The sequence below is a fragment of the Tachysurus vachellii genome, chromosome 8 (assembly GCF_030014155.1).
Source record: "Tachysurus vachellii isolate PV-2020 chromosome 8, HZAU_Pvac_v1, whole genome shotgun sequence".
Lineage (NCBI taxonomy): Eukaryota > Metazoa > Chordata > Actinopteri > Siluriformes > Bagridae > Tachysurus > Tachysurus vachellii.
Genome location: NC_083467.1, coordinates 9,323,006 through 9,350,650, shown reverse-complemented (window position 1 = coordinate 9,350,650; position 27,645 = coordinate 9,323,006). Strand labels below are relative to the sequence as shown.

Genomic DNA, 27,645 nt, shown 5'->3' with positions numbered 1-27,645 from the left:
TTAAAAGAGAAAGCCTGTTCCTGTTTAGCTACAGGCAGCCTAGATGAAACTGACAAGCATAAAGATTATACAGTATACTGTGAATATCCTCAGTATGACGCTTTCCTATTTTAACCCTCAGTATGTGAAATTTGCGAGTACTGTACATGTGTGATTACATTTCCAAATAAAACAGGAGTGGACAGCAAGTAAAATATTTATCTCACTTTTTCAGACCCTCTCGATTGACTAAGACAGATGTTGTAAAATTTTAAGCGTGACATTAAAACACAAGGCCCCGTGACCTACGTAATGAAATGTATGGGTTTTGTTGACACGGCATTACGACGATTCAACAGTGTTCATTAATCTCGGCTTTCGCAGGAACCTTTTGGCGTGTCCTTCGCCAAGGTACGGAGCGGTGCCAGAAAGCATAAGGCTCGACACATATTTTTGATGGTAATTAGCATGCATTCCAATCCACTGAGCCTAGCAAAAACAGCCGAATCCTCGCAGCCGCTCGTCTCTCGCAGCACCAGGGTGATAGAAGTCATTGAACATTCTGCTGACAGCAGATTATTTTTGTTTTTATACAGATGTCAGGCTTGAGTTGGCACCGTTCTAGCTACAGGCTTGTATACCCTGTACTCACTAACCACGCAATGGTGGGAACAAGAAAAAAGATTATCATTCTTTTCCCCCCACATGCCCTCTCTTTTGTTCGCCTTCCATATGAGAAGTGGGGGAACAGGGCTGATATTTCCAGCCGTGTGCCCAGCTGCCATCTCCCGCAGTGACTACATTACATGAAGTGTCTGTAAACTATAGAACCTCCATACAGTCCTGTGTGAGAAGAAAACCAACAAACTTTGTCATCGAAAACCAGGACATTCCAAAAGATCTTCTTAAAATAATATTCTACTTAATAATAATGATTCATGCATCCGATGAATACGAACGTGGAACGTCTCAAACAACAAAGCAGGTCAATCTGTAACTCTAATGCCTTCCATGACGCAGATCAATAGCATCAATGGGGCAAAGCTGCTGTGCAGAATTTGATATACAGGATTCATGGGAATGCTTGCTTCTGTGTCAATGCCTATGCAATCCTTTTTTTTTTTTTTTTTTTGGGAGCACATAATACCTGGCTACACCGGGAGAGAAGTGACACTGTGCAAGCGCATCGATTGTCTCTATGCATGCGCCAATGACCTGATAAATCACCAATGCCAATACTACTTGATGTTTGTTCTTCATTTGATCTGCTGTGACACACTGCACGTGTGTCATTCCTTATAATCGGCTGTTGCGTCGCTTTTTTTTATTATTATTATTATTATTATATTGAAATCTTTCCACATCTTCAAGCATGTTTTTTCTTCTTATGTGAAAATTAAATTTCCTTGTCTGTCACTCACTCTAAACAAAGCATTAAAAAATCACATTAATAATGCAGATATTTTTTAATGCGCAGTATTTATAGCTATCCCCAGACATCAACATGTCACATTTGTTGTTGGATGTCTACTGATTTCAATTAAAACCTCAATGAGGCAATAAAAATAGCCAATTAAATTGGAGCAGGGATTTCATGGACTGATTGAATTAACCTCACACTGCAATTAGGGTTAAATGTAAGATGGTTTGTGTATTTCTACAAAATGAACTAGGTATTAAATTTTTCCTTTAAAAAACTTTTTCTAAACAAAAATCTAAAAAGCAAAAAAATGCACAAGGGGGGCAGCAGTGGCAGCTTGGGGGTCCTGGGATTTGAACTCACACCCATCTAATCAGTATCCAGCTAGTCCTAGTCACTATGCCAACTAGTTAGTCTTTGTGACCAATAACAGATGTCACTAATTTACACCAGGGTTTAATGTAGAAGCAGATACTGACATCAATAGTCCAAATTGAAAAAAGTTTTTATTTGACGAACCCTTCTGTTTGCGTCCACGTTATTTTTTCTATTTTATACTACGTATGTCACATATATGAGCAGATGCCCTGGGTCGAGAATTTCCTTTAAATTAAGTGATAAATTATATCACGTCCTGCAAGTGCACATATATATTGCCTTACGTACAGTTTTGTAACATGTGCTTGCTAAGAGAACTGAAGCCTTCATGTAAATGAGCTTTTCTAGGTATTGCTTGGCTTTTCACCGTATAGCTAATGGAACATTTGTCCTCACAAGCTCTTACACAGTTCAGTAAAAAAAAAAAAAAAGGGGCTACATGTGTTAGCTAAAGTGAGAATTTCTTCCCGGAGCATCGCAGTCCGTGTTATCGTGCTTGCAGTTTGCTCATGAGCCACGTTACCTGGCTGTAAGAATCCACACCTCACACCCCCATAGTGTCAGAGAGTGGGGGGCTCAGCAAGTCTTCACTCTTTCACTCTGTTTTTATTCGTCCTGCTTCTACACCTGGAATGAGGCTCCTTTGGAGAGTGTAAAAATAATTGTGACGCCAGTGTAGCACCCTCGTGCAATTTTACACACCTCACTCCTGAACGTGGCGTCCCCCGAAGAAGGTACATGCATCTCTGTAATTCTTTTAATAAAGTGTAAATGGGCAAGGGCCCTTTCTGTCTTCATCAAGCGTCTGAGCAGCTGAGATCACCTAGAGGCTCGGGAAGTTCCTGATTTATCTAACAACCCGTGAAGCTGATTAATTTCACTCTTCATTAACAATGTGTTGTGGCATCTCTTTTGGACTTCTCATACCTATCGCTGCTTGTTTCCCATCCGTTTTTTTTTTAAGCTCTCTTTTCTTGTTTCTTTTTGTCATCAGCCCTGAATACCCTCCTCCTTGCTTTTTTTTTGCGCCCTTGGCAAATGAAAGGTCAAAGACACAGCAGTGATTAATGAGCCCGAAGCACTGGGATGCCCCTGTCATTTCCCCATTGTGTTTTTTTTTTAAGTCCAGTTGCTAATTCCTCCAAGACAGCTTACACTTTATTCGACAGTGGAAATGACTCGGTGTGCGTGTGTGTGCGTGTGTGTGTGGATTTGATTGCACCCACTTGCTGTTTGTTTTAGTAAAGAAAAAAAAAAATCAGAAATGGTTTACTGAAACATCCAGTACTAAACATTTTTTATCTGGATAGTTGTCTATCCTCAATTCCGTTGACTCATTTTTGTGGGGTTTTTTTTTGTGTGTTTTTATTGCTTAAATCAAAGGCGCCGTCACTCGCCATATCTCTCTCTCACGCTCTTGCTCTCTCTCTCTCTCTCTCTCTCTCTCTCTCTCTCTCTCACTCTCTCTGGATGACACTTCACTGGTCCACACTGAGTATTTATTTGAAAATGTAATGAAATATTTACTCCCTATTGCGGGCAGGATTAGTAGTGGTAATTGACTACAGCAGAACAGAACCGAGTCGGTGTGTGCGAAAGCAACCAAGCGAGTGTGTGTGTGTGTGAGAGAGAGAGAGAGAGAGAGAGAGAGGGCCCCTCTTGTATGAATGCAGATCCTTAGTGCACAATGGACCTGTTAGCGAAGCTGCCTTTCGGCCTGTCACTCTCTCTCCACATGTTGCTTTTTCTTTGAGAGATAAGTGGGCCTAATGCTGAACAAATAGTGGAAATCAGAAGCCACTGAGAATCATTCACCACTAGTTTTCCCATGGCACCCAAATAGACGTGCAGCGTCTCTGAGAAAAAGAGAGAGACATAGAGAGAGAGCGAGAGAGAGTTAGAGAGAGAGAGAGAGAGAGAGGGAGGGATGGAGGGAGGGTGGGGGCGGAGCGGGGGGGGGGGGGGGGGGGTTTGGGGGGGGGGGTAGTTTGGTGGAAAAAAATTCTTCCATGAGCAAAACAATTTTGTCACCAGAAGCAAATCCAATTGAAAACTCCCCTGGACTGCAAAGAGCCCGAGTTGTCAGATCGGGCCATGACAATGAAAAGATCTAAGCAGCCTAAATTGGCATCAGGTGTGGGCTCCTCTGGCCGGTGATAGGCTCCCACATTGTGACGGCTAGACATTTGGCCATTTCCAAATATAATGGGAGAAATGAATGCAAATGAGGGAGTGGAATGAAATGTATTTAAATGCAGATTGAAAAGGCCTCTGTGTTCTGCCTGATAACAAGTTGCTCTAAGAAAAGGGCCACATTGTGCTGGCTCATCTCACCCCCCACCGCTTCTGTCCCCACACTGTTTCTTCTCACTTGTTTCTCATAAGGGGCTATTGTTCACTGGGTAAACTCGCTCTCTAAACTATTTACATTGCTCATTTATTTGAATTTTAGATGTCGCTCTGCTCGCCAGTGAAAAAAATGCTAATTGCAGGAGGACAGGGGCCAAAATGAAAAAAGGCCACTGTCACTAATGATAATGTTGCTGTTGTCCATGACCTCATTAGAACCTACGTAGAGAGTCAAAGCGTATGTTTCACAAACAAGTTTCTGGCATTGTACAGGTCAGTCCTTTGCCCATGGTCGTTCGTCACTTTAGACATTTTTACTGTGCTGTTAAGATGTCTTGTTTACAGTCTGTGTCTGTGACATGGATTAAGAAAGCCAGAACTATATATTGTGTTTCACAAACATGTTGAAATCATTTAAATACATTTAGTATTGTTGTATATTTATTAGCCAGGTTTGATTCTGTTTAAGACACAAGTGCTGAACTTGACCATCTCTTCTCTGCATTAGTCAAGTAAAGTCAAGTCAAGTCAAGTCAAGTCAAGTCAAGTCAAGTCAAGTCAAGTCAAGAAGCTTTTATTGGCATTTCAGCCATACGGTATATGGCTGATGCAGTACATAGTGAAATAAAACAACGTTTCTCCAGGACCCTGGTGCTACATAAAACAACACAGAGCCAAGGACTTAAAGTAAGTTGTCCTAGCCACATATAGTGCATTGTGTGCTGAAGCACTATACCAGAGGATGTAAGATACTTTAGTGTCCATTTCACAGTTACAGAAAAAAAAAGAGTATTCCTAGATACAGTCCTAATTTGTGATCTATTCACAAGTTAGCTGGTTTAGTAGACGTTGAACTCACCAACCTTTACGACTCCAGCTTTCCACATCGCACCTCGTTCTCAGATCTTAATCCTCCACTAATTCTGTCCAATTGTAAAATAAGTCCCATGACATGTTGTCAAACAAAAGATTCAGATACAAAGGGGAGAAGGGAATTCAAAAACAGCTATTTAGCATAAAAAAATACTGCTGATGCAATTTACATGCAATTATTTTCAGTTAATTAGCTCCACTGACTTCTACATCGTCTGTGTCACATATTCATACATATTTATGTTAAAAGGACATTGTGGGTTTTTTTTTTTTTTCCAGATTCTTACCTAATAACGAGAAGGGCATTCACTTTTGAATTTTGACTCAATCAGTGACAAAGCAATATAAAGAAAGCATGTGTGTAAGGTGCAGTAGTAGTAGTAGTAGTATGGCTGAAGAGACTTTGGAGAATTTTGCTCAGATGGAAAGGGAGCGTGAGGTCCAGAGCAGATCAGGAGACTATGCCGTGTCCAGAAGGTCCAAGCCTGTGATTAATGTGAAAGATAATGTGCTGGGGAAATGAGTAAACACTCCCTCGCTGCCTAGCTTTGTGCTTCAGCGGGCCGATGACAAGGGCAGTGCAAGGTGAGAATTTAACAGGGCCGCTGGAAAGAGTGAGGGAGAGAGAGAGAAAGCAGAAGGAGGGAGAGATTTAAAGGAGTGAAGCATGAGATAGAGAGTGAGAGAGAGAAAGAGAGTGGGCTGCTTTACTAATAAAGCAAGCTGACAAAAGAGGAAGTTTTTCAGGAGAGGAATAATTAAAAGCGCTCAGGGGACTGCAGTTTTAATTTCACATGTAAAGGGCTAAAGATTTCATTTAAAGGCACACTGAGAAGCAAGAAGGTTAATAAGACGAACAAAGCATGCAATGTGAGAACATACACTCGGAGTAAAACCACCGGACTTTCACCTGACATGTTTTTAATTATCTATCTCGCCATGCTCTTTACTGGCTGTTAAAAAGGGGACATTAACTGATTAACAGTGTTGGTGACCAATTACTGATGGTGTAACAAGCCTAATTGTCTTGTTCAGCATTTAAAGATTAGTGTATGGTAGAAAAGTCCCAAATTTTACACAAACCAACACACACAGACACGCACACTGGACTAACATTGTTCTACTATTGCAGTGTTAGCAGAGAAAATGAAAATACTCCTCAATTACTTAGCCGGTAATAATGATAACGATACATTTATATTATAAAGTGTTGATTTTCTAGTCAGCGTCTGTTTACCTAAAGAAGGATAAGCATTTAGTGATACAGTTAACATATAGAGGAAATGTACTTAAGCGTATGTTGATTATAATTATGCAAAAGAGTGTGTCATTCTAGGCACACTTCACTGGTGTCTAATAAAATATTTATAGGAAACAAAGTACAAATGAGGACAGAAATAATGTTTCTGTAACATTCTGAAGTGCAAAATAGTAATTTAGTATAATTGTACACATTGCAGTGACTAAATATCGAACATAGAAGTGATACATGTTTTTAAGAAAATACATCATGCATCATATTCTAATACAGACACAATAGTAGGAAAACAATAATAGCAAATGTCTTCTAATTTTTGTGTTAATTGTTTCGATCCTTCGGTAGTATAACCATGCAAATTATTTTATGTGAATATGTATGAAACTCTGAATGATGCTCCAGTCCCACATACAGTGACTCGCAGTGATAAAGTGAGAGCTCGCAACTTCTGCCAACACGAGAGACATTAACTGTTGGTGACTCGACGTGGGCGTGTCTAGCAATGTGACTAGCAAAGTTATAAAAAGTTTAATATTATGCAAATATGGAGCAACTTGTTACAACAACTCGGAACGGAGTGAAGTCAGTAGAGCGACGTTATACGTTGCGAAGAGCACACTGAATGTTTCATTTTAGCAAAAACAAACGAACAAAAAAAAAAAAACAGATTTTGAATGCTAGTTGGACCATCTACTGTAAAACGTTGTTACTAGGGCAACCAGTAGTACTGTAGGAGCATGTACTGGCGACTTTAGGCGGTTTGTGTAAACATAACTTGAGTCTGCTGACATACAAGCTCCAAAAAAATACAAATAAAATCTCTTAACTCCTTAACCAACAGGGGGTGGACTTCATGCAGACCCATTTCCCAACAGTTATTTGTAGTTATTCCACACTGACAATACTTTTGAAAAGCTTCCAAAAGTTTACAACTTCCTTTTATCAGTCCAGTACACGGATGATTAACCTCTTAAACTTCTACCTATATATGCTGACTTTATAAGGGATTTAGTCACAACAACATTTATCAGATTTATCAGTTCTGGGTCTTTGATGTTCTGAGGTTCTTTTGCAGGTCTTTTATCCAAAACCCTCCTGTCCCACTCCTTACAATGCCGCAGACCATTTTCTCTACATGTTTATCTGTCTCTAATAAAATGCTCTAATGGATTTGCTACATATCAGGGACCCTGTGCTCCATTAATAGCGTTTAAAAGACCTCACAATGAGCCGGGACGGCACAGGGGCCTGTCGGCTGCTCTGTAGCAAGGGGTGATTGTTGTGAATTGTGCATTACGCACATTTACAGTTCCCTTTTCTCAAAATCGTCACTCTCATACTTACCATACCATATCGATGCAGGCAGATCTGAATCAGTACATTTTAGTTTGTTTGCTTCACATAGATTTTTTCCTCTTTCACAGGATGTGTAAATGAGATTAAGGAAAATGATTAATATCAGCGGTTTTTGTGACGCTTACGAGATCCTATGTTAGTTTGAAGCCCATCACATGAGCACTGTGCACATGGTCGAGCTCTAAGTGCTCTTCTCTGCTTATACATATGAATCTGAGGAAGGATCGCACAAACAGAGAGAATAAAAGGTTGAGTAAATAGAAAGTGTGGCTGATTCTGATTACATATTCTGTTCGATGTACTAAACTGCCACTTTTCATTCCCCCACCCATTTCTTTGCAGCGACTTCCCACTTTCAGCACCCAGTGTCACAGTACCACTGCCTCTGCCTCCCAAAAGCGGGAGTAAATTATCACCTATGCTGTTACTTGGAGTTTTATAGCCTCTGCTGACAGGTGTCCAGTTTTCTGCAGAACTAAGCAACTTTTGCATTGACAGACTGGCTTTTTTATTCATTCTCAAATGTATATTTTAATTTATGTCATAATATGTGGCCATTTATCGTTCAGAAACTGTTCAGAAACTCTACGTATTTTAATAGTGCTTTTACTGCTTTTACTGAACATATCTGGCAACCCTGGATATATCATGTACTGTATGTATGGCATTTTTGTTTAATGTTTCACACAATACAAATAATCATCATTACAAGTAGTCCATAAATGAATGCTTTAGAGCAGGAAGTGATGACTTGATGAATCTTGTGTTTATTTATATGTTCAGTTTGAGTAAGTAAAGGTATTAGTAGTGGAAATGGTGGCTTAGTGGTTAGTGTGTGTGCTTCACACCTGTGGGGTTGGTGGTTCAATTCCTGCCTCTATGTGTAGTCTGCATGTTCCCCTTCATGCTTTTGGGGTTTCCTCATAGTCCAAAGACATGCATTGTAGATTGATTTGCATCTCTAAATTGTCTGTAGTGTTAATACGTGTGTGTATGTGATCTGTTGCCCACCACTGCCACACCCCAGGCTATTTAAGTTATACCCCAAGACCCCTGGGATAGGATAAACTGATTCATATGAATATATATTCCTGTGGAATCTTATAAAACCCATCTTTTTCTGAAAGTCACGATCTGCTCAAATAATTGTGATTATGCGATAATGTAATCACTTTTAATATAAGGTCTATTTTACAGTTGATTAATAAAGTTCGTATCAAAAAAAGAGATCCCAGCTGGTAAATCTGAGATAGCGAGTTCTGAATAGTGGTCATGTATTTGATTTATATTAGTTGTTCTATACTTCCTCCATATTTATTCTTAAAGCGTCAGTAACCATATTAACACAATATTAACAGTAGTCTTAAATGTGCTGAGTTTTTTTTTTTTAGTAAATAAACGCTTTCAGTGGCCTAAACACAGCTTGTGTCTGTTTAACTAACCTTGTCGAGGCGAGTCAATCAAAACGCAGTGCCTCACACTAATTTCGAGCAGATGCCTATACGGAGTTTGCAGTTGGGATTAGTTTTTCTGTGATGTCGGGGCGTGCCTTGGCAGACGAGACGAGACGGGTGTGAAATAACGGCGAGGTCCAACGTGAGAGCAGAAGGGAGAGATGTACCTCATCTGTAATACACTGTGTAGACTCATATCTGCTCCTTTTTTCTTATATTGCAGCCTGATATTGATCTGCTAAAATTGTGCCATATTGGAGCTGTCTGTTGTGATATTCATCATTCTGTCATGTGCCCTCCCCACTCGTACCGACGAGTTATTAGAGGCATGGGCTCGAAGAGGTTGAAGGCTTTAGTCGTGGGGATGTTGCAAACAATTCATCAAAAAAAAAAAAAAAAAAAAAAGGCTGAGAGAGACGGGGGCCGAAAAAAATCTCAGGTGATGTCTTCTTTAAGATTTATGTCTTCTTGAGATGTACATTAAGAATTATATCATCAGCCAGTGTGGGGACATGGTTTCAGTCACACACAAATGTGCTGAGTCAAGTTATTTGCTCTCATGTTGAGCTTAAATGGACTTTCGGCCCTCCTCGTGAAGCTTTTTTTTTAATGGAATCTACAGCTTCCAGGAATAAAACAAGTGATTTACTTGGTGCTGCGGAGGGGAGCTGCTGCTCTGATAAAGCTTGTCTTTAGTAATTGTCATTCTGTGGGTTTAAATGGTACAGGCTCTGTCTCTCTGCCATTCCGTTGTGTTTGGCAGTTGATGCCAATCAGTCAGCAGGGATGAAAGTAAACTTGTTTGCGCCACATTCAATTTGTCTTTGCCCACCCGTCAGCCCCCGCCCCCGACGTTGTCCCCCGACCGAGTGGACGCCTTGTTCTTTTAACTGCTTTTCCAGTTTGCCATTGTTTGCACAGTCAGGGATTCCTCATGACGGATCACAGCGACTCGATCGCACTTTGATTCCTCTTTAGTTGGTGCAAACACGATGCTGGGGATGTGCACCGTACTACGGGCCTCATCTATCAATACAAACAAATGTATTTGTAAATCATATACAAACAGATTTATTCATCAATCATTCGCAGGAATTGAATTTACACAAGAACTGTGGTGTCCACAGAAATGCGGTTCATTCGGGACAAAAAAAAAAAACGTATCCTGTGAGATCTGCTGGGTTTGTGTAATGTAAATGTACGTAAAATGGAGAATCTTACTGATTGATTTACTTACAGACTCATTTAAAATAGCTAATTTATTTCAATTCCATACACAAATTTGTGAAAATTCAAAAGAATTTAAAAAGAAATATTATTAAAAATAAAAACAAATAAGACATGCTATTCAGTTAGAGCAATAGTAATGGCACCTTATAAACTCAGAGTCTTTGCAGTGTGTCGTTGGTGCTCGATACGCTTCAATAAGCGAGCCGCATTACTGTAAGACTTAGCACAAGCTGCAATTAGCAAGTACAAGAGTTGCGTGATTTGCTTGAAAATGCTAGACTTAGCTGCAGTTTTTTTAATTGTTATTTTTTTTTTGTGAAAAACTACTTAAATTGGTGAAACTACAACTTTTTATGATGCACATGAATGGAAGAGGGCTTTCACCGAATGTGTGTTTTGATGATATCACGTCGCATCTCTGCCCAAAACTTAGAAAAATTTCTGTTAACAGAAAAATTGTGAAATCCTTGAGGAACTGATTGTTTGTTTTTTTACAGCTCCACGTGAACTGAAAGTTTTTATGAGCATTAATAAATCCAAATTCGTATCAGAAATGTTTTATATAGTACAACCTTTGGAGTGATTGGCATTTATCAACATACATGGATTGTGAAGAAAGTCAACGTTAATGAAAATGAGAGATTTTCACACATTTACACACAACTTTACTTGAACAGTTGAACAGTGTTGGGGATGGCCGGTGGGGTTGGGGATGGGACGGGATGATGGGGGGTGGGGGTAAAAATCAGCGTGCAGTGTTTGTTGTCTGCGAGCTTGTTACAGTAAACAGTGTTTAAACTGAAACCAACTGAATTGATCAGGGTCCTCAACTCGGCGCAGATGATTGGATCTGCATAAACAGTATCCGAGTATGCAAACACACTTGTATGCGAGCCCGGGCCCTTGGGACGAGGCACCGTTACTTCTGGCTTGGAACTGAGAAGCCGTAACCTTGTTGTGCACTGAGAAAGCTCTCGCTGCTCTTATGTAAACACTTCTCTTCCTCTCCCATCATCAAGCAGTTGTGGACGCCCTGGAATATTTACATTTCATTAATTATTAAAAAAAAAAAAGGAAAAATGAAGAATAAACACTGGATAATTTTTGTTTAATGTTTCACAGAATTCTGATTCACAGTCCAATTAATGTTAATCATTATGAATTTCCTGTTTAGTTTCAACATTAGGAATGTTTGTTTCTAAGAACATGCAGACCTCTGAGTGTATTTATCTCTCCATTTCTGGCTGTGTGTGTGTGTGTGTGCGTGTGTGTGTGTGTGTGTCTTCCCTCTCCCTCTGACTTATCTCCATGTTATGATTATATCATAGCCTTTTTAGATGCAACCATTTAGATACCATTGGAAAACAGACCAAAATTGGGAAATCCCAAATCTCCGAACGAGCTTGTCTGTTTCTGTGAGAAAGAAAAAACTGTTTTTCAAATCAAAAAAAGCTATTTTCCAGTTCAAATACTTCACTAACCTGCCTTCATGATATTAAATTATACTTCATACTTTTTAGTTTTCAACACACTAATCAGTGTCCAGTGATTGATTACAACAATGATCGAGGGGTGAAAGAGGATGAAACGTTCTGTATGAAAACCAAAAAAAAACCTGCTTGATATCCGCTGATATTATATTGAACGACCTGAAACGCTACATAGATCACATACAGGTCTGTTTAATATCGAATAAAACCACAAGCCCTCCTAGTGACTTCCAGCACTCAAACATGTTGCTCATTTGTTAAAAACGATTGCTATCCTACAAATATATTTGTTGACGTAGGATTGTTCAAAGCAGTTTTATAGACAGTTTAATTGGCTGGAAACCATGAAAGTAACTACATCACTATAAACTGTTGTAGATAAGACATTATTTACATTTACATTATTTACTGTCCAGTGTCACACAGATGAAGATGGCTTTCCTTGCCATGGTCGCCTTTGCCTAGCTCATTAGAGATAGATGTTAGAGATAAATAGTAATTTAATTGTAAACTTTAAACAAATTTTATTTTGTTTCTATGCCTTTTGTAAAGCTGCTCTGAGTTTGAATTGTATTCATTCAATGTATTTATTCTTTATGATTTAAAAAGAAAAGATTTTCAAGCTAGTCTTCAGCAGGAATCACGCTACAGTAGGTTATATGAGTCTGATTCCAATGGTAGAGAACAAACATTTAGTCATTAACATTTATTATTAATGGTCACAGCAACAACCCACTCCTCCATTCTTGGCATCATTCCAGCACATTGTGTGTGCATGTTAAACCATCCTGCACTGCAGCGATTGCTCTATATTCTGCTTTGTTGTGTGTGTATATGTGTGTAAGGGTGTGTGTGTGTGTGTGTGTGTGTGTGTGTGTGTGTGTTGCCCGCCACACTGTGTTAATCATATTGATTCCGAAATCATTTTGCAGGAATTAATACACATCGTTGTCGAGTGCTATTGTTTGTCTGCTCTTTAATTGCAGCCCTCCGTTAATATTAAAAGCACATTAAAGTCTTAACTATTGGCTCTATCTGAAGTTCCTTTCAATGACAGTTTTATAAAACAATAGGAAGGATTAATAAACTACTTCTTGATCTTTGTTATCCTGTTCTTTTACTACGGAGAACCAATTAAGTACGCTTCAGGATGACTTTCATTTACTCCGCTCGCAGTCTGTTCTTCTGCCAGAATTCGGGATTAATGGGGAATTAATCTCCCCAGCAGAACAAGTTTGTTTTTGTCTGCTTTGTATAACATGAACATTCAACTGAGGTTATGCCAACCTGTTTGTCTGATCTCCGCCCCTTTTCCAGAGATTGATACGTATATGTCCTTGATCCCTCCATTCTGAAAATATGAGCCATTAAAAGAGAATAGCCCCCAATGATTTTTTTTTCCATCCGCCAGATTTTTTGAGCTTTATTAGCCATGCATATTAATGACTCAATTAATTCTCTTCATCCTCGCAAGCCGTTTGTTTGTTTTGCTTGACCTTTTATCTTAGACGTATTCACGCCTGGCTTGGCTTAAGCACTTACTGATTTTCTCCCACAGTGGCTGAGACATTTTTATTTATTTATTTATTTTATTTTTTTTTGTGAAAACGAAGCCTCCCTCTTTCTCTGAGAGTCCATCGTGTGGAAATGTGAGAAAAAACTCGCTATTATTACACGCCGAGCCTTTTGCCTGACAGCACTCCAAATAAAATGACGGGCGTTTTCTTCCCCCACACAATTTCTATTTGCCTCGAAAACTCTTCTTTTTAATTTATGAAGATGGGAGTAAACAGGCTTGTAGTACGGAGCAGACCAGGGGTTGGAAAGCTGCCCTACGCTACATCTATCTCCCATTCAAACTTAGCAGTGAGGACAGGAGATATAATTGAAAACTGCAGCTGGACTGTGTACAATCTTGTAAAGGGATGCCTTGGAAATTAGATTAATCAGGAGACAGACATTGTGAGGAAAGTTTGTTTCGAATGCCTGACAGTCCTGCTCTTTCTCTCATTTCAAATGTTGGCAGGGCAGCAGGCAGCTCCAAGGGAAATGTGCTCCTTTCATACTTGAGTAATTGATGAATTGTATGCAAAATGCAAATGAGAATCCATAAATCTTATGAATGACAGCTTAATTTATGTGAGCCTTAATGAATGCAGGATTAGATTTTAATTAAATATCCTCAAAGGCACCCTGACTAGTAAGTTTTTAAAGCCTTGTTTTAAAGACTTGTTTCATATGCATTGCAGCTCATGGAAGCTTCGGATCAGTCAGAGCCACTTCAGATGAAATTCCCTCACAGTTTTAAAAAGATAAAGATCGCTTCTGTTTTGTTAAGCAAAGTGACTGCAATTAATAAATATTGGGATGGAAATCATATCTGCTAATCTCTGACTTTCCTGGAACTGTTCATTTACTTACATTTGATTAAGTTCGTTTATCTATTTTTTTTTCTTTGATTCCATATCAGATTTATAACATTTTCTGCAGTATCTTTTTAATTAAGAGAAGCGTCCATTAGGCACGGAAAAGTCAACCAATTAGGCATTCTTCATCAATTCCCAGGATGTGGAGCGTCTGCCGCTGCCTCATTATTAGTGGTAATAGAACTGATACAAAACAATTTTAAGCTTTACAATTATGGAACACAATTACAGAATCCGCACAGGGCCTTTAACGATGCATTAAAATAAGCAGCAGTTTATCACTTTTCTTTTTTTTTTTTTTTTTTAGATCTTACTCATTTTTTTCCACGTCTTTGCTCAGTCGAGATCTGTCTTAAGTAGTCTGATAACGAGACTAATTGGCTATTGTGTGTTGATCTGTAGCTGCTGTGACCGCAGTTTGTGATAGACGCAGCCATGTAAATAAGGTGGAGGAAGGAAAACGACTGGGTTGTTAGTTCCTTTGCGGCAGCAGCGGCAATCTGATGGTTCTGCCCAGTGGCTTTTTAATCAGAGCGTGCAGTACACAAAGGGAGCAGGAAGGGCACTTTTATAACCACTCGCTCTTTTTTGTCTGTAAATGTTACACATCAAGTGCTGGAACCCGTGAAGGATACTGAGGTGAGCTACAGACATTCGAGTCAGGGTGTTGGGTGTTCGTGTTAGTGTTAGGGATAGTGTTAGTGTCTGGGTTAACGTTGTTGCTGAACGTAACCGCTGCCTTTTGATTGACTACATTTTATCTAACGTATTGTTCCTCACAAATGTTCACTGGTTAGCAGCGGATGCAGCTGTTCGTGCTCATAGAAAACATAAAAAAAAAAGCAAAGAGGGCTTTATATGAAGTGCTCACACTAATCCATCTATCTGGATCTGATAAGGCTGCAGCAGCTACCTGGCTGAGGGGGGCTATGTGACAGGTGTGAGAGAGCGGGCCGATGGAGATAAAGCAACAGCAGCTCAATGCAAATAAAGGCAGAGATAAAACTCTGAGCTGGGATTGATGAATACCGGGGTGGCAGAGGAGCGGGCGAGCACGTAGCCCAGACCGACCTCTTTTGTTAGCTTTTTTCATCTGCTCACAGGTGCGAGAACAGTGTGATAGCTACAAAGTGTCAAGTAACATGCCAAATTCCAGTGCTTTGCATTTCTTTTTTCTTTTCTTTTTTTTTTTTTAACAATTTATATTGAAAACATCCTGGGAGACATGCAGGTGCTGTCACAGACATGAGTGTGTGTCTTATTAAAGAGTAAAGCATGCTTGACCCTGCATGTTATGTCTACAACGTGTACAGTCTGGATTTTTTTTTTTTTATTTATTTTTTTTACTAACCCTTGTTTGACCCAGTTGTAAATTGTGTAATTTGTGCTTCGTAGGAATGTTACATTGCCGTACCATATAATAATTAGCACTTATTGCTTTATGGTCATGATTCCAACATCTGCCACTAGTAAACAAGAACAGTAATTATTATTGCAGCGTATCATCTCGAATAAAGCCTTACAACTACAGCAACTAGTGTAAATTTTGACAGATGAATCTGTGTACACGCTGCTGTGGTGAAAGAGTTTCAGTGTTCTCAGTAAGTCCTTGTTTTCTGCGCTGGTCACCACCTGAGCGGAGTAATCAATGAGGCATGCGCTGCTATCGCTGGGAATGAAATGAAAAATAAACCAGTGATAATCCCTTAGTTAAAAGGTTATTGGGGGGTGATAAAAGCTATTTTGTTAATTTATTTACTCTCTGCTGCGGTAAGATAAAGAAAAGGAACAATTAGGACATTCTGTGGGAGAGATTTGAAAAGGGCAACGACATGGGGTTAATATTTTATAAGGCCTGATTGGCGGGATTCTGGTAGAGGTTGTATTTACAGAGGCTGAGACTCCCATGATTCATCTGCTTGTTTTGGTACACTGTGAGTAAATGGAATAAATATCTTCATCTTTACCTTTTCCACACAGCAAACAAAAGCTAGGCGGGAAAGGTTAATTGCTCCATTTGAGGCAAATCAAAGTGAGGTGTTCTTTCGGTAAACTCCAGCTGAACAAGCTCTGACTAGAGGTTAACGTTTAAGCTAGGGATGTCAGAATATGTCTCTGTCAGGCAGCTGAACACACCGTTTTTACAGATTTTATATTTTAGCAATAATATTTGGCAACACAAAGTTTACCATGCTGGATATCCTGTTGGCGTGCCACATTTGAGCCCCGATAAAGATGCTGTGGCACAGGTTTATCACACAGGTCCTGAAAAGTGTTTTGCTAAGTGCTAAACAGCATTTCCCCTCATATCACCTTTCCTGTTTAAAACAAATGGAAGGGGAAAAACAGATGAGAGGGTGTATTAAATTATTGCATCGAGGTATTGAAATAGGACTGTATTGTGTGGCTCTAATCTGATTGCTTTAGCAGTGTGGTGGGTTTGGGAGGATCATGTTCCAATGTGAACTCCTAGGTCAACATGGAGCGAGGCCATTAAAGGAAGCACGGTTCAGGGAAAGTTCACCGCTATTTTCTTTTCACCATGCTTGCAAAACAAAAAAGGAGAATTCCTACGTTTGTAACATATTTTGAACTTCGCAGCCCCAGGGGCCAGAACTGTGTGTTATGTTTCCTAAATTGGAGCCAGAAATCTACGCTCAGTGATCGGAGAGTAAACAGACAGAAGAAAGGTGTTTGGTTATTTAGCCTTATTACTTTTGTTCTGGGTTCAAGGTTATTTGATGTTATTGGACAGATAATTGAGAGCAAAAAAGATTTGGAATTATTTGGAGTGAACCTTATGGAACCATGGGTGAGGAGGTCATGGATAGATACACACACATACACACACACACACTCACACATACACACTTAGTAAACCAGTATTGACGTATTCATAGATAGAAACTTCAAACGCTTGTTTGTAAGTCACTCTGGATAAGGCTGTATGTCAAAAACAGTAAATATAACTGTAAATATACATATATATATTTTTTTAAACAAAAACGGGCCAAGATACTGTTCTTTCATGACAATGATTAAAATATAGATGTTTGCTTTTTTGAGTTATATATCCAATGCCCTATTTATTAAATCTTCATTGATCCAGTAGTGAGCTTCAGTATCAGGTCTAATATTAGCCTGAACTGTTGGATCCGTTTATTGCTCAGAGTTGATTATTTCCTGGTCCTCAGATACGCCATAAACTAATTCACCATCACAGGAGAAACTGTACATATGACACCCGAGTAAAGCCCTTGGGTTTCTGGTGTTATCGATCTGTGATGTTAACATATTGAATTATAAAACTTCAAGACACTCACAGACGATCAATGCTCTGTCAAATATTTCTAAGCTTAGTTCACTTTTACCAAAAAAAGTGCAGATATCCGCTCTTAAAAAGAGGTTTTGAATCAATTCAATTCAATTCAATTCAATTTTATTTGTATAGAACTTTTAACAATACACATTGTCTCAAAGCAGCTTTACTGAAATATAATACAAAAACTTTATTATACAAAGATTAATATTAGACAAAAGTTCAAGATTAATATTAGACTTATATATAAATGTGATTGAATTTATCTCCAATGAACAAGCCTGTGGTGAGGAAAAACTCCTATAGGAAGAGGAAGAAACTTTAAGAGGAACCAGACTCAAAAGGGAACCTCGTCCTCATTTGGGTGACACCGGAGGGTGTGATTATAATGTAATAAACACCAGAGAGTGTTATAATAAATAATAATCCATTCTACAGTCAGATACAGTCTGACAATTGCCTATTGATTAGGAAGTTGTTGTCTTCAAAGACCACATAGTTGACATCTTCTCTTTGAATGTCTGAAATCCTCATTGAACGTGAATCCAACTGAAGTCTTATATCATATCTCACTTGCCTCTTAGACGTTTTATCATATCTTTGCAGAGAGTTGGATCAGTTACTAAAAAGATAGTAACTAATCAATATCAGATCTGGTTGATAAAATGTTATGAGTCTAACATGGAGTCTTGAAGTCTTACAGTAACAGGCTGTACAGTACCTCTGTCAGAGGAGGAGGCGATGAACAATCATTGTGCTATAATGGCCTACTTTTCAGGATTTTCTGTGCCAGGCTATTTAAGAATTCAGTACCAACAGCTTGACAAATTGTCTACTCCGTCTGTAATAATCCATTTCTCCTCCTGCTTTTTGTAGGCAGTAGTTTATACAGAGGCTGCAGAAATGTGGCAGAGAATAGAGAGCGCTGCTGATATGACTACAGTATCCAGTAAAAATCATTTTCTATGCTTTTTGCCATATAATTAAAAAGAAGCTTTTTCTTATGGAATCAGCTGCACATGAAGGAAGCACAGACACATCACATTGAATGAGAGTGAGGTATAATGTAATAGGTTTCTCATAAACAACTTTTTATTCTAATAATGTATATGAGAAGTAAAAGACACCTACAGTACAGTATATTTATTTCACCAGGATCGTGGTGGATCTGAAGCCCATCCTGGGCACAAGGCACAACCAGGAGGCAATTTAGCGTAGGCATTCGACCTCATTGCTCAAATTTGGGAGTTGGTGGAAAGATAAACTTCACATGAACAGAGAGAACACGCAGAACACAGCACACCTGAGCTCAAACCGAGGATCCTAAATCTGCAATGAGTGATGATTATGCACCCATATACAGTATGAGCAATGCCTTAAAAATGAATAACTTTTTTTTTCCAGAGGACGAATTTGTGTCTGTTTTGCATGTTCAGGATTGAATTTTTTGTGATGTCACACTCCACAGTTGTGGATAATGACTCGTCTGAAAGTAGTTTTTTTTTTTACAAAAAGAATTTGTAGTTTTTAAAAATAAATAAATAAATAGATAGATAGATAGATAGATAGATAGACAGATAGATAGATAGATAGATAGATAGATAGACAAATAAATAAATAAGTAAGTAAATAATTAAATAATATATCAAATAAGTATATCTCGTTTACCTAGCCTACTTAATGAAATAGAATTTTTTTTTTTTTTTTTTTTTTAAAAGGGTCAGTTTTGTTTTTTCCCCCCCAAACCTAAATGTTTATATTTTTATATTAAATAGTGATATCAAACACATTTATGATCTCTGTGATGCCCCAAGCGCTTGGTCATAAGCATCTAAAATTTGAAAGCACTGTCATCAACCACCATAATCAATTCTTTGTAAAGTCATTATAACAGAGGTAAAAAAACGTCTCAGACTGAAAGCCAACAGCGTCCTGACTAATTTTATATCAGACCTGCGGTGATAAAAGAATTCATTTGTTTATACCGATTAAAAATGTCTGATAAGTCGATTTCCTTTCTGCCGGCAGCACAGAATGCCAGTATACTGGTAAAAGGGATTAAATAGCTTCTGTTTTTTCCCACTTCTAAGCTCTTACTGTACTAAAGTTGGCTTTTTTATCCATTTCTGGTTTCCTGCATTTTTGTTATTGAGCTGGAAACAGTGCCTGTATCATCGCATGCACACTACTGAAAATTTTCATAAATAATTCAACGCCGTACGTTGAACTGATGACACCAAGCTGTGAGAAATCGCCCTCAGAAGATCAAAGTGATAGTCCTGTAGCAGTAGGATGACTTTTTTGCTGGGCTGAGGATTCTCACGTGCATATTGCCTCATCAGGAAAAGGCACAACATCCAATCCAATCCTTACTTTAATAAACAAAATGTAAGCTCGTTTCTTGGCCTGCTTTTTTGTTTACCCCTTAAGACACTAGTGTCATTTAGGTAAATGTAAAACTAAACACGCACTTGATACCCATCATTGACTTAAATAGAAAAACCTTTGCGTTACGCACAAGTGTAATAGAAGTTTAGCAATAGTTCTATCATTGCACTTTCCTGAGTGAAGGAGTTAAACTGGTCTGGTTCAGTCTATATTCGTGTTGTCCTTTGTTTTGTGAGGATGGCGATGTGATAATAAACCTTGTACACTGCTCTGAATGGCCTCAGGCTCAGTGCTATGGAGAAGTGTTCACTCATGAGGCTACTACCCTGAGTTTATGGCCTCTCTTGTTTTAGTGAGCGGAATGAAGAATTTCCGTTTCAATTTCATGCCTGTCAGGAATAAAACATGATAAAATGTAATGAAACGCAGCTCATCTGCCCAGTCTTTAAATGTGCAAAACTGATGCGCATGATAGAGTAGAATGGAATGTGAATAAGTGAGCCTTAAAAAGGCCTTGAGTCTCTGCAGACAAACGCCATTTTCTGGGCCTTGCTCTTGGTCATGAAAATGAGGCTAGGTTTAGTCACTGATAAAAGTATTATCAGACCTTGACTCCATGAAGGCCCTATTCAATCACACTCTGAAATATACTATTTAATGAAGGTGATGCAAAAAAGACATCATAGCATATAGAATGATACAATAGCAGCGCTACCAACAGTTGCGATTGCATTTGGCTTGGTTTTCACCTATTTGTGGATGTACTGTGTTATCACTGACCTAGGGACAGGTAATGTCTTATTAAGCTGACTGGAATTTTTGTTTTGGACTCACAAGCAGTGATAGATATCAATTGAGAGAGCTCAAATGTCTACATTTCAGAATCTAGATTACCCCTAGTGACTTATTCAGTCGGGTTATACCTGTTAAAATCTAATCATACAGTTAATGAATAAATGTTACATAAAGCTGTTCAGTGCAGTTTAGGGGTGAATATATAAAAAACTTAGTTACAACTTTAAACAGATAACAGATAATATCTGGATCAATCTGGAAGAGGAATTTATACTCACGGTCTGTCTGCCTGTCTCTCTGACTCTAGTCGATGATCTGTCTGCTTGTCTCTCTGACTGTCTAGTCTATGATCTGTCTGCTTGTCTCTCTGACTGTCTATTTGATGATCTGTCTGCCTGTCTCTCTGACTGTCTAGTCGATGATCTGTCTGCCTGTCTCTCTGACTGTCTAGTCGATGATCTGTCTGCCTGTCTCTCTGACTGTCTAGTCTATGATCTGTCTGCCTGTCTCTCTGACTGTCTAGTCTATGATCTGTCTGCCTGTCTCTCTGACTGTCTAGTCGATGATCTGTCTGCCTGTCTCTCTGACTGTCTAGTCGATGATCTGTCTGCCTGTCTCTCTGACTGTCTAGTCGATGATCTGTCTGCCTGTCTCTCTGACTGTCTAGTCGATGATCTGTCTGCCTGTCTCTCTAACTGTCTATTTGATGATCTGTCTTTCTGCCTGTCTGACTGTCTAGTCGATGATCTGTCTGTCTACCTGTCTGACTGTCTAGTCAAAGATCTGGCTTTCTCACTGCCTGTCTATTTGTGTGCCTGACTGTCTATCTGACTGTCTGTCTTTGTGTCTAGTCGATGATCTGTCTGTCTGACTGCCTGTCTGTCTGCCTGACTGTCTAGTCGGAGCTCTGACTTTTCCTACTACCGGTCTGAATGTGTATCTGACTGACTGTCTGCATGACTGTCTAGTTGGTGATCTGACTATCTGTCTGAATGGCTGAATAAGTGCTTGTCTGTCTATCAGACAGTCTATTCTATAACCTGCCTTTCTTTCTTTCTTTCTTTCTTTCTTTCTTTCTTTCTTTCTTTCTTTCTTTCTTTCTTTCTTTCTTTCTGTCTGTCTGTCTGTCTGCCTCACTGCCTAGATCTTGATCTGTCTGACTCTCTTTCTGTCTGCCTGCCTGTCTGTGTATAGTCAAAGATCTGTCTTTCTTACTCCCTGTCTAGCTGTGTGTCTGACTATCTAGTTGGGGGGTCTCTGTCTTTCTGATTTCCTGTCTGTCTGCCTACCTGTCTGTCTGTCTGCCTGACTGCCTAACTATCTAGTTCTTGATCTGTCTGACTGTCCTGTCTATCTGACTGGCTAGTTGATGGTCTGTCTGATAATCTGTTTGTCTAGTCATGATCTTTGGTGAAATGTGTAACTCAGTCTTACTCAGGTGTACTTTGGCTGGTTCAGACAAGAATTCCAATATCTTTCCTTTTTGCTTGCAGGAAACCTTATAAAATGTCACTAAACCTCTGATCAGGCTGCTGCTGGTTTGTCAGAGCAGCATTTTCTATGTAATAAAAAAAACTATGTTTCTCTTCTATGAGAAAACTTTTGTTTCCCATAAATTATTGTGAGTTTCTTGGCTTCTTTTTATACAAACCCTGAATCTGTTCTTTTATGACTGTAGCAACATCTCAGTTAATGATACTAGTCATACAGCCATGTGATATGGTCATCTAGAAGCACATGCTTTGGTTTACTTTTTCACCTTTTAACAAACGTTTAGTGAAAACAGTCCCTTTGCACTGATTTATAAGGAGCTCAGTGTGCTATTGGTTACTGCAGATCTAGACCATGAATTAAAGATGTAATGTAGTGGAACTCTGTATTTAGAAAATGTTCCTGCTTTATTATAACTGTAGCTGACCATAAATGCATGTAATCCATTGTTTTGCCCTGCTTTTTTTCTTTTTGTCCCAAAGTTCTGTGCATGACATGCAGCTTGTTCCTGGTAGCAGATTGTAACCAGAATGCTTGCAGTGTTTTCTTTTCTTTTTCTGTGTTTTTAATTTCAGTACGTGTTCGTGTGCGTTCTGCATTTCCACAAAAACAGACACTGTTTTGCTTTCTCAATGCATAAATATGATTATGTTAAAAAACCTTGCACATGGATGCAATAACTATCGTAATGAGCGGGACGTACTTGCGAATCAGCTTGGAGGGGCATTTTTCCCGGCATCAGCTCGAGCTTGTTCTGTCATTAATCATCACTTGATCTTGGTCACTCATTTGGAGTAATAAAAGTTCCCATCATGAATGTACAACAGGCCTGAATCATTCTGTCACACTACCTTCCAGCTATGTCTCACATTAAATCAAGCAAGCAGAACATTTCCTAAGGCAGCCATTGCCTTTTAATTTCCTGAAGAACCTTAACATATCATTCATTACAAGAACTACACATATTTGGGTTTTAAAAGTCTCATAAATCAATAGTGGCCTGCCTGCAATAATTATAACAAGTTAACCTGTAATTTCCAGGACGAAAGCAGCATTCCCTGATCTTAGCATATGCAAACGAGGCAATTCAAATAGTGTAGGGATATTAATACTGAGGAGTAGGTAACGAGGTACAGCCTATGAATTATGCATCAAAAAGTAGTTGATCTTCAATAAAGGAAATGAATTCCTGCATGTAATCTAATTAGTTCTGGAAGTCTATTATGTTGAGCTGCAGAAAGCAACCGTCCTTGAAAAGAAATTTATTTACAGTGCGTGTTAGCTTTGGAATGGAATTGCATTGTGGAGTGGTCCGAATGTTAACACTAACCTCTCTCTGCTCTCCCCTTCTCCCTTCTTCTTCTTCCATCCATTTATTTTGTTTTTCCTCCATCCATCCAACCGTTTCTCTCTGTTCTTTCACCCCCTTTGTCTTAACCCCTCCTCCACCTGTCTTCATTTTTGTTTTAGCTCAAGACCCGGGAGGCCTCCGAAGAGGACCCAGAGTGTTACATCGCCAGAGAATCCTCACATAATGCCTCACTCAGTGCCGGGTCTCATGTCCCCAGGAATCATTCCCTCTACAGGTAACACACTTGGCCCCTGCATCCTCTCAGGGATCCCTCTGGTCATCTGTTAAATGGCACACAGCTTAAAATGACAGTGAGCAACCAAACTACCAGTCGTACCGGCTGACCGTTCACACGGCTCTGCTCTTCTCCACCTGCCTCGGCTAAGACAGAGGAAATTGGAGTGGAGAGTTCTCGTCTCAAAGATTATTTCACTAGATGCCGCATTCCGCCTTGAGTGGATTTTAATTAGCCCGATTAAATCCACCCTGCTTGTATGTGTACATAGGCGGCTATGTGAAAGTAAGCTTATCGCCACGAGAATCAACAGCAGCTGCATGTGCCTTTAGTTCCCCTCGAGCAGGTCTTATTACAGTGGAAGCTTTTGTTCTATTTGCAGCTGGTTTTCATTGGGTCAGCTTTGATGTTGTGTGCAAGAAAGTTGCCCAATTTGCATACTGGCTTCTCAGATTTTGGCGGTCTTTAATACTTATTCAAGCTTAATACACATTTGCACTAACAATTTAATATAATAATAACATTGAGTTCTTTTTTTTTTCGTCTGTCCATGTAAGAAAAAAAAAATACCCCCTTCCCTCCCATTTGCAGTTTTTCTTTGTAAAAGATAACAGATCCGGTGCTGGTGGGTGTTTTTGAAATTCCAAACCCAGCACACGGAATAGGCAACAATCTCCAACAATGGAGTCAGTACATCCTGAAAGCCTTTAGTTTAAGAAGACTGGGTGGACTTGTCCCCTCCTCTGCCCGAGCAGGGTCAGCCTATCAATAAGACATTTGGAAAGGCAGACTCAGAAGGCATTGGAGTCAAACATTACAAGACAAGAGACCTGGGTTATAATTTAACATACAAAATCTATCACCATGAAAGAAAACTTCCTTGATATTAATCCTTGCTTTCACTAGGATGACAGATGCTCTGATCCTGACATTTCACTTGAAAGTTTCAGAGAAAAGCAACATATTGTTACCAAGTTGCATTGTGGGTTTATATTACTATCAAACTCTCGTGCAATAACACAATAGTTTAATCACTGAGCAGGACTCATTTCGCTCACGTACACAAACACAGGCTTCTGCACTCAAACCTGTCCCGCTGGTGCATGTCATATCCATTTACTTTGATCATGCACACCAAAAGTTTAGCGGTTTTGCCACGTTATGGGATCGTTCTTTCTATTGAAACATCGCTGCAAATGGCTGTCAAGCAGTAAGGAAAGGTTATTGGATTTGAACAATTCCTACATTGTTATTGGTCATAGGGACACTGAAAAGAGGCCTCTCCTTTTCTATACTGCAATACACAATGGCTCTGCAAACAATGTGAAGTTAGTTAGCTCATTCTCATAGCTCATTGCTATGTTTTACATTAAGTTTCCCTTAACTGATATTAGTTAATATGAACAGTACTATTAGTACACCATAAATAACATTAACATAGTAATTTTTGAAATAAATAAATAAATAAATAAATGTAATGATAAAATAAAATGTGTTTATGTATAAATTATGACAAATATGAACCAACAGATTACTTAGTGTTTGTGGATGTTAACAACGACATTAAACTGAAGCTTAAGGGTACAATATTTACAGCCGAATACCAGAAATTAGTAAATTAACATCCTTTTAAAACATACTGAATTGCTAATGTGAAGATATTTTTAGTCATGGAGTGAATAAACATTAGATAGTGTAGGTGTATTTGAATTTCCATGTCACAAACAGCACTTAATATGTGTAACTTGCTTTGCTTCTTTGTTTTTGATGTCAATGTTGTATTAATGGTTCAAATGAATGGAAATTCTTCATGATAATTGAAACTAGACTAAATAAAATGGAAGTAAATGCTATCGGTTGAAGGTTAAAAGGCACTTTCCTTTGGTTATTTGATAAATGTTTTATTTATTTATTTATTTTTTTTTTTTAAATCTTTATTGCACTAATGAATCTACAGCTTAGCTTGTTTGCCAGACAGCATGTTATTTACAACCTTCCGCAGCAGGAATGTGATTACAGGTGTAATGCTAATGCTAGCAGTCGTGCCAGTGATCAATGTTACACAACTGAAATGAATAATTTATTGCCCCAGTTCCATTATGTGAAGATCTATCTAATAAAAATCCTGAGCATGGTGAGGATGACTAGCATTAAACTGTCACTGCATGACATTGTCAAAATATTTAATGACAGCTAATTCCCTAATTCAGCTGCATGTTAGCATTTCTAGGTTGTTTGATATCTCGAGTAATAATACATAACTGAAGATAATCATCTTATTAATGCCACTTAAATATCAAGTTATATGAGCAAATATGATGTATGAGAAATAAGGACTGATACAGTGACTAGCAAACATTCATATCAGAATCTTTAGCTAATGTTTCTGTATAGTATCTTGGATGTGGTTAATATACACCTGCCTAATATTGTGTCGGTCTACCTTGTGCCACTAAAACAGCTCTGATGTTGAGGCATGGACTCCACAAGACCTCTGAAGGTGTGCTGTGGTATCAGGGACCAAAACATTAGCAGCAGATCTTTTAAGTTCTGTAAGTTGTAATTTGAGGCCACTTTGGATTGGACTTGTTTGTCCAGCACATCCCACAGATGCTCGATCAGATTGAGATTTAGGGAATTTGAAGGTCAAGTCAACACCTTGAAATCTATCATGTACCTCAAACCATTCCTGAACAATTTTTGCTGTGTCTCATTGAGCATTATCATACCGAAAGAGACCACAGCCATTACATCATCCAACATAACATCTTGCCACAGAGCATGCTTGTGCCATTCTGCCCTAGGTAAGTGATGCACACATATATGACTGTCCGCATAAAATTGTATTGTAGGTGTTGTAGGTGTTTTTGGTGGTGGACAGGGGTCAGCATGGGCACTCTGACCAGCCTGTGTCTACACAGACCCATACACAGCAAGCTACCATGCACTGTGTGATCTGACACCTTTCATGGCATCAAAGCCAGCATGAACTTTTTCAGCAATTTGTGCTGCAGTAGCTCTTCTGTGGGACCATCATTTAGAATTGGTAGGTATATTTTTGCAAGTAACCACTGCATACCAGAAACACCCTACAAGATCTGCTTTGAGATGCTCTGACTCATCTGAGTCATCACAATCTGACCCTTTTCAAAGCCATTCAGATCATTAAATTTGCCCATTTTACCTTCTTTCAATGCAAGGATTTAACAACTGGCTGTTCACTTGCTGCTTAATATATCCCACCACTGACAGGTGCCACTGTAACGAGATAATCAATGATATTCACTTTAACTGTCAGTGGTTTTAATGTTATGGCTGATCCGTGTATCTAAGCGTTAAATTGAACAAGAAAATGAATACCAAGAACTGAATAAGCATTCTTAGTTACTACATAAAAATACTCAAGGGCAAGTAATGCTAGAGAAATCTCAGACAAGGATCTTATCTAGTATGTTAGCTCTGGTACAAACAAAGCGACCCAAAATAACTGAAAATAAACAACATTTTTTACTGTATGCATCTAATTCCCTTCTCGGAATAGCAACATATCCATACAAGGATTGTGAAAGTAGTTCTATCTGGTGTAAGAAGGACATTGTGAAGATGTAAAAAGATTTCCACTCACACTTTTCAAACATAAGAATACTGGATTCAATAGTAATACATAAGATTATTTATACAGATGTGTACATGAGCAAAGAAAGACAGGCTTGTTGCCAAAAGTATATTTGTGTCAGAGCAAAAGACATCAGAATGGAACCTGGATCCTGGATCTGTGGATTAAATTGTTGAATGTTTTGTATTCTTAGCCATAAAAAATACCCCATATTGTATTCATGGACAAGATTCTGAT

The 27,645-nt window shown here is 38.8% G+C and overlaps 1 protein-coding gene across 2 annotated transcripts in view; it reads left to right on the top strand.

The window, feature by feature from the left end:
• Window positions 1-27,645, top strand: part of dachd (dachshund d) — a 113,265-nt gene that overhangs the window by 32,304 nt on the left and 53,316 nt on the right. For both annotated transcript variants that reach the window (XM_060876109.1, XM_060876108.1), the window contains exon 2: window positions 23,677-23,792. In XM_060876109.1, the coding sequence (XP_060732092.1) occupies window positions 23,677-23,792 (116 nt within the window). The remainder of the gene's footprint in view (window positions 1-23,676; window positions 23,793-27,645) is intronic.